Source organism: Erythranthe guttata, chromosome 10, assembly GCF_056151865.1.
Source record: "Erythranthe guttata isolate IM_541 chromosome 10, IM_541, whole genome shotgun sequence".
In the NCBI taxonomy this organism is placed as follows: Eukaryota; Viridiplantae; Streptophyta; class Magnoliopsida; order Lamiales; family Phrymaceae; genus Erythranthe; species Erythranthe guttata.
In genome coordinates, this window is record NC_142542.1 from 6296806 (window position 1) to 6305000 (window position 8195).

Genomic DNA, 8195 nt, shown 5'->3' on the forward strand with positions numbered 1-8195 from the left:
CATAATCATCTAGATTCCGTGGAATGTGCTCTAGTTTGTACTCGTTTTGTGTAAAAATACAGTTTGTGATGCACCACAATCTGATATATAAAAGTTAAAAAACACATCTTATGATCATCTTGCTTCAAAATATGGAGCTCGAATAGAATAAAACGGGTACAAAAATGACAATATTCCATATAATTAAGAAGATTTTACTAAATTTGGAACCGCAAAGGTAGACGTATAAGAAAAATAATAGTAGAGAGGCATTGTTGTAATTACCCAAACAAAAGGGAGATTTTTATAATTTTACCATACGTTTGAGGTGATTGTAATTTACCCTTAGTAAAAAAAAAAAAAAAAGAGAATTATGGAAATATTTAGAAAAAAAATAGTGAAAGTGTTAAATGAGTAGTAGAAATTTGCAATTTTGAATTTTCAATACAAAACCTTGCATTTTGAAAGTCATAATATATATATATATATAACAAAAAATAAATCTAAGCATCTTCTTCTAAGTTAGGAATCGAACCATGCACTATTAAGGAATGAAGGAATTACTCAACCAGTTGAGCTACAAGAAAATTTTATGAAAACAACGGAATATCTTGGAATTTGGAACAAATTCCCCAACCGTTAAAGTGGGTTATAACAAATTCCCCCGCAAGTTATAAATACACGACGTCGTTAATTAACCAGAAAGAGACTAATCTATTTCAATTTTAAATAACCAGCAAATCTTTCATTAACCGCCCTTCTCAGCTAATTTCCAAATCTTTGCGTAAACCCTCGATCGATGGAGATTTTCGTTAAAACCCTCACCGGGAAGACGATTACCATCCACGCCGGCATATTCGATACCGTCGGCGAGATTAATTAAGGCCAAAATCCACCTCAAGGAAGGAATCGCCCCGGACCAACAGAGGCTCATCTTCGGCGGCAAGCAGCTCGACGATGCACGGACGCTCTCCCATTCCGAAGTCTGTAACGAGTCAACGTTGCACTTAGTTCTCCGTCTACGCGGCGGCATGCAGATCATCGTCAGAAACTTGTACGGCATATACCTCACACTCAACGTCGACGGTGACGAGACATTCGACGATCTGAAGTTGCGCTTGCAACCCGAGTTCCATATCCAGCCCTTCGCCCAAAGCTTCGCGTATAAAGGCCGTAAAGTGGTGGCAGAAGGAACATTGGCAGACTCCGGCATTGATGCGGGTTCCGTACTCGTTCTTTACAGAAGCGGATTACTAATCAACGTACACATAGAGAACCGCGATATTCATATGACAAATCTTCAAGTTGAAACGGCAGAAACCGTGAGGAGCGTAAAGGAAAAGATAGAGAATAATCGACATATTAGGCGAGAACTTCAAATATTGCAATGCGATGGAGTAGTTATGGAGGACAGGTATTGCTTATACAGATACCCAATCAACGAATATATATGGCTCGTACTTGATATCTCGATGCTGTCTATCACATTGAAAACCCTGACAAATGAGAGGGTTGAATTGATACTCAACGGAGAGATGTTAGTCGGTGATTTAAAGTCTCGTATTCAAGTGGCGATGAATTTTCCGAGAGAACAACAGGTTCTGATTTACGAAGACTACGTGCTCGCAGATCATAGGGATTTCAATTTTTATCGAGTTCTTAGCGGGTCTGTGATCTATTTGATAATAAGGCTACGTACGAGGAGGGAGGACTAGGGTTATCTTTTTTCCGATCCCGATCCCGGAGTATAATCTTTGTTGTTGTTGATGTTGAAATTAAGCTTGGTTTATCGAATACGATTGGCAACTAAAATTGTATCGAGTTCGGAGTGGGTCTTGTTTTTTTAACTTTTTGTCGATCTAATATATTTTCGGTGTTATGTTGATGGTCTTGTTTTTTTTAACTTTTTTTCGATCCAATGTATTTTTCGGTTTTGAGTATAATTTTGTTATGTTAGATGTTCAAAAGCTGGGGGATAATGGATTATGATTGTTAATTTTTCGGTTTATTTTCCGGAGTGCGAGAATCCGGTCTCGATATACGTTACAAAACGATTTCCGGCGGATTTCCGTTGGAATTCGATCGAGCTCTTCATACGGATGAGTTTTGGGAATTCATGCTGAGTGAGAAAATAATCCAGGCTAATCCAAGTTTGGCTCATTTCTTGGCTACCACTTTGGCCTTCTAACAGAAAATGGACATTTTCCATGTAAAGGTAACTAATATTCTTTTTTTTTTAAATTACGGTTACCCCTAAGGTAAGATTAAATTACAAAAAACTCCTTATATTTGGGTAATTGCAAACCACCCCTTAATTATGAATCTTCTTACACGTTTATCGATATGGGGTCATGGTGCCAAATTAATGGAATCTTCTAGATTCTTTGTAATATTCTACAATTTGTACCTGTTTTGCCTCATTTCCCCTCCACATTTTGAAACAAGATGATCATAAGATTGTGGTGCATCAACTACTTTTTTTTTGCACAAAACGAGTACAAACAAGAGAACATTTCACTTAATGTAAAAGATTTTGTTGAATTTGACACATAAGAGTGGACATGTACGAAAATTCATAATTTAGGGGTGGTTGTAATAACTCAAACATGAGGGGTTTTTTCGTAATTTGATCTTACCTCAAGAGGGTGTCTGTGATTTACCCTTCCTTTTTGAAAAAAAAAATTACATTTTTCTTGGGTAAATTACAACCACCCCTGAGGTATAGTTAATTTACGAAAAAACCCCTCTTGTTTGGATAATTACATCTACCCCTCAACTATGATTTTTTCTTACATCTCCACCCTTATGATGTTAAATTCAACATAATCATCTAGATTTCGTGAAATGTGCTCTAGTTTGTACTCGTTAGTGTAAAAATACAGTTTCTGCTGCACCACAATCTGATATATACAAACCAAAAAACACATATTACGATCATCTTGCTTCAAAATGTGTAGTTTGAATTGGATAAAACGGGTACAAAAGTGATAATATTCAATATAATCTCGAAGATTCCACTAAATTTGAAACCGCAAGGGTGGACGTGTAAGAAGATTTATAGTTGATAGGGGGTTTTTGTAATTACTTAAACAGGAGGGGGTTTTTTATAATTTAACCATAACTGAGGGGTGGTTGTAATTTACCCTATTCTTTTTTTAATTTATTGATTTTTGTTCTATTATGATTATTATTACCAGAACATGTGGAGGAGGAAATAAACTACCTGCCTGGAGTTGACTAAATAAGCACAAAGGATTTAATGCCATACCTGAAGGAATCTGCCATGGGAACAAGAGTTCACAAGATTGTAACCACAGCATTTCAACAAGTGAAGATAGCAGATTTTATCTTACACAACACAGTTCAAGAATTCGAATCCAGTACACTCTCAGCTCTCAACAAACATCAACCAAATTACGCAATCGGCAACAGCTTATGGTCCGAACATGACTGCACCCACTGGCTTGAACACAAGCCGCCCGGCTCGGTTCTGTACATCTCGTTCGGCAGCCTAGTCGAAATCAGTAAGCAGCTTGTAGAAGAAATAGCTTATGGGCTTCTACTTAGTGAAATAGATTTTATTTGGGTGGTTCAAGGAGATAGTTTCGATTCTTTTATGGATAATTTTAGGGTTGAAAGTAAAGAAAAGGGGCTTATAATTCCGTGGTGCGATCAAATTAGGGTTCTTTCGGATCCGGCTATTGGGGGATTTTTCACACACTGTGGGTGGAATTCGATACCGAAGAGTGTGTGGTGTGGGGTACCGATGATTTGTTATCCGTTAAGAGTACGATCAACCGACTAATCGGAAATTAGTGATCGATGATTGGAAAATTGGGATTAGTCTTTGGTGATTATAGAATAAGTGTTGATCGAAAAGAAGTTGCTAAGAAGATTAAGAAGTTGATGAGTGGAGATTTGAAGCATGAGGTGAAGAAAGTAAACAGGATATTGGAGAATGATTTGGGTGCCGTTGGATCTTCGGAGCGAAATTTCGATCAATTTACGAAGCATTTGAGGAACAAATTATTTGTCAGTGACTAGTGACATATTTCATTTGTATTTGCTTAAATTAAAATCCAATTTATGGCTTCAGCTTTCCACTTTAGTAAGCAAGAGTCTGTACATAGGGTTACCACGGTCTAACACGTGATTTTCCCAATCCGATGGCACTCCAAAGGGATTTTCATTCAGCCATTCTGTATAATTATTATTATTTTCCACATCATGCGAATGTTCCGAAATTACGAGTTTACCCTTGCCGTATTCGATGAATTCGTTTTTCATCCTCACTGCAACAGCTTTTATATCAGATTGGAGAAACACCTGCCAAAAAAAAGAGAACATATATAATTAGACATATACATTATTTATATCTAGCAATACAAATTATCACCAAATATAGTATCATATATATATAAAATATCAAATAGGTAACAAATATTAGTGTACCTGTCCACCAAATATTAGCATATTAGTGATAGCTTCAACCAATGACCTTTGCAGCATTCTCCACCGATTTTCAGGTTTGTTGAAATCGGGATTCGGACACTGATATCGGAAATAAAATTGCAAGTGAGAAAGATCGAGAGCCATTCATTTTAATGACGTGTGATTTTTTTTTAATAATAATAATATAGTATGTAATTGATGCAACTATGATGCCAATATCTGTTTTACCTGTATGGATACAAGAACCAACTCCCCCGGGTAACTGGAAACTATAGACCGAAAAGTTGATGTAGCATTTGTCGTTATAAAGTGCCTACACGAAAAATAAACTAGAATAAGCGTAAATGTCAAAACTTCTTTGTTGCTAAATGACTAATTCAACACCTCCTCCTTGGGGGGGGGGGGGGGGGGGGGGGGGGCAAAAAGGTAAATACGTACACATTGCAGATACCGAGTTGACGAACATCATCTAGACAACGATCCACCAGCTGAAGATGTATAGGATCATCATTAATTAGGTTCAGAAATTCATAATTCAAACAACAATTTTATTGCCTAGAAATAAAAAGAAAACCTTAGCATTCATTTCGAGGCCAAGAAAATTCATATCTTTTCGCGTTCTTGCCATTCCAAACAAGAACAAGCCATTACCTGTCATTTCCAACCAAATATTCAGCACATTTACATCCTTTTTTCTGAGCAATGAATATATGTGTGTGTATATATATATATATATATATATATATATATATATATATATATGGCCGTGAGATATTACCACTTCCAATATCAACAACCAGAGGTCTCATTGGATCACTGTAAGAGACACCCCAGTCTACCGTAAAAGGATATGCCTGCAAAGTTCAAGAAATTATAAGGTACTCGTATTTTTGCAATAACAGAATTATCATTTATGTATATATATATATATATATACTCGAAGATGAAGATATGGATACATACTCTATCTAATGCCACGAGTCCGGGAAGATTTCTTCCTTTAAGAACCTCCCAAACAACTGAGGCACTTGTCAAAACATTATCATTCGAAAAAAATGTCGACTTCCCCTGTAATTTTTCAAACTCCATTTTTCCAACATAAGTTGTGGTGCAACTGCTTAGTGTACCAACCGCTTCTGCCAATTTAAACGTTGCACCTTTATCCTGTTTCGAGGAGCTGAATCTCAATGGCCCAATCCACATTATTTTCTGGATAACTTGAAAAAACTTCAGTCAAGAAAAAAAAGAAAAACCCGAAGAGTTTTGTAGAAGTTCAAACAACATAACTTCAAAGTGGAAGATGAGCCATTAAAAAAAAAAATAAAAAAAAAATTACAGATTCACTAAGAAACAATTAGATAAAAATTTCGGAGAAGCATACTCTTTTCCGATGGATTGGCTCACAAAATTTGTACATTGTATGAAACAGAAGAATCAATAATAACTGAAATGTTAAACTTTTGTTACGTACCTTGCATCCTGAAATCAAAAGGATCATTTCTTCTAACGATCTTGGTCCAATATCAACAGGTTGCCAACCTGAAGGATAAATTTTGGTAAATGAGAAAAAAAAATTAAAAAAAAATTAATAAACATATAAATATGCACTAATCAAAGAAACTCGAAGCCGGTAAAAAAAATGTGATTGGAATTCTCGGATTCTATTATAATAACTGGTAAGTCGTGAATTTACCTTCGAGAATAGAATTAACAGAGAATACCTCCATCTTCTTCGGTACGTGATCTTCGATGCACCAGACATCTTTTGGAAACACAAGTGGAATGTTTCTCGACTTTGCATATTCCACTATACTGACAGCTTCTTTTAATGCTCCAAGTTCCAATAACTTCATCGGAACACGTACTCCAAGTGCATGAATTATTTGAAAAGCCATTTTTCCAACAAAGATTACACCATCACATTTAGATACTAAAAACCGCAAGGCATCGGCTTTGTCCGCAAAGTTGCCTCCACCTATCTGCATGTACAATTGAAGCCATATGAGTAATAATGTAATTTTTTTTAAATATTTTTTTAAATCTAGAGTAGGGGGGTATATATGAGTTACAATAGCAAAATAGGGTTTTTCAGTGGTGCCCGTGATTTTCTTGAGCTTATACAGACACTCCTCGAAGTAAAATCCGGCGATGTAGGCATACGAAAATCGAGCAATACCAACTGTTGAAGCAAGAACTTTATGAGATTCAGAAAATGCATCATTGACAATTATATCAACCCCATACGCAAGTTCTTTGGCAAATTTCGAACAATTAGCCCTTTCCTCCTTAAAGCCGAAAAGATTCTCGAGTAGAAGAATGCTACTAGCCTTTTTGCGATTTTCAACATCTGAATGCACCGGAACAACTTGTATTCCAAGATTCGATGACAGAAAACCTGAAACAAACACGGACAAAAACATCCTATGTAACTAACTGCAGAATATTGCATTGCGAAAAAACGAACATGATCTCTAACTAGTAGAACAAAATGTACGACCTGCAACAGATTCATTCGAACCGGTATTCTCGTTCCAACTACCCACGAGAATTACTTTTGCGCCTGCTTCGTATAGATACTTAATGGTGGAAAAAGCATTTGCAGGTGGTGATAGATTTCCGTGAAGCAAAATCACCGCATCGAATCTGACCAAGACGACTTTTCCGAACAGCTCCTCCTTTGGGAAGTTCCTAAGAGATTGTATGTGCGGAAATGCAGTAAATTGCCCACCATCACAAACAGGATCCTGGACGAAAAATATGTAAAACGCCAATATACTATTATTTATTTAATTATACAATTCATTCAAAATTAGCATTAAATAAGCTCCTTAAATCAGATAACACTGAATTTGATATGTAAAACGCGCTCAAAAACCAAACCTATGCATACTTATTTACCTTTTCAACAAGTGAATGCTCAGATTGACCAACCGGCGTATTATTAGCTGTACAAAATAATCAATATCAACTAATAGCAAAAATCAAGATATGATTTCAGTAATATCCATTGATGAAGAAGGCATAAATTACAGTATTACCTGGAGGTGAAAACAAAATTGACCTGCTGCGTCTCTTTATTTTATATACAGTGCGATTTGGGCGAAAAAAACATGATTTTTGGGATGGGATTTTGAGAGAGTTAATATTAGGGTTCGAATTTGTGAAGAAGGGAATTCCTCTGTGGAAATTTCCACCAACAATTTGATTCATGAAGAACAGAGTTGGGTTTCCTTTTTTCTATTTCTAATAATATTCCCAAACAAGGAACAAGGCTTTTCCCAACGGATAGCAGATTATTTTATTTATTGCGTTCGCATCCTTCATGTTATCACAGAGTTATATTTTTCTCCCACGAATTATGGTCCGGAGCTTTTAACCCTTATTCCCAATCATTCTCATATATTTAGGCCCTGTTTGGTTTGGTTCGTATGATTACTGCTGATTGGTCTCATAATCAATTATGTACTCGTGTTTGGGTCGTAGGTAATAAACCCGGAATTGATCATCCGCTCGGGTGTATATCATTCATTCACGTGATTCGCCATCTTGGTAGTTGTGGTGGGTTCAAATAATCTCATCTGGCATCCCCAATTAAAGTGAATGTAAAATGACAATTTACCCTCACCAAAAAGTTAAAATTGCGTAACAGCCAGGCATATAAGATTGCAGCCTCTGTGAAAATCGATTTTGGAAGCCCTAATAGTCGTCTTCACTTTCACCACCGTCTATGTTCTCCTACAATTGTTTACAGTAAACCATGCTTT

General features: G+C 36.3%; 2 protein-coding genes and 1 pseudogene across 2 annotated transcripts; 2 read left to right on the forward strand and 1 right to left on the reverse strand.

Annotated features, from left to right (window-relative positions):
* The first annotated feature begins 648 nt into the window (after positions 1 to 648).
* Positions 649 to 1694, forward strand: LOC105961206 (polyubiquitin). The gene is given in 2 exon segments (XM_088824588.1): positions 649 to 853; positions 855 to 1694. Coding segments are annotated over 2 exon segments (915 nt in total). The 5' UTR covers positions 649 to 778.
* A 1504-nt stretch (positions 1695 to 3198) lies between these two features.
* Positions 3199 to 4038, forward strand: LOC105961205 (UDP-glycosyltransferase 86A1 pseudogene; annotated as a pseudogene).
* A 13-nt stretch (positions 4039 to 4051) lies between these two features.
* Positions 4052 to 7788, reverse strand: LOC105961265 (uncharacterized). Its single transcript, XM_012985503.2, has 13 exons — positions 7470 to 7788; positions 7330 to 7376; positions 6929 to 7175; positions 6501 to 6826; positions 6125 to 6410; positions 5903 to 5970; positions 5395 to 5640; positions 5210 to 5285; positions 5006 to 5082; positions 4870 to 4919; positions 4660 to 4744; positions 4432 to 4530; positions 4052 to 4305 (listed from the first exon to the last, which is right to left on the reverse strand). The coding sequence occupies exons 1-13, from the start codon at positions 7639 to 7641 to the stop codon at positions 4072 to 4074; spliced, it is 2013 nt and encodes a 670-aa protein (XP_012840957.2). The 5' UTR covers positions 7642 to 7788; the 3' UTR covers positions 4052 to 4071.
* Between the last annotated feature and the right edge of the window lie 407 nt (positions 7789 to 8195).

Bases quoted from the DNA above. Each gene is read 5' to 3' on its own strand.
- LOC105961265 (XM_012985503.2), bottom strand. From the start codon at position 7,641: ATGAATCAAATTGTTGGTGGAAATTTCCACAGAGGAATTCCCTTCTTC. The intron at 7,176-7,329 runs GTAAATAAGTAT...TTTTTCGTCCAG, and splicing joins AGCATTCACTTGTTGAAAAG to GATCCTGTTTGTGATGGTGG. The intron at 5,971-6,124 runs GTAAATTCACGA...TTTATCCTTCAG, and splicing joins TGTTAATTCTATTCTCGAAG to GTTGGCAACCTGTTGATATT.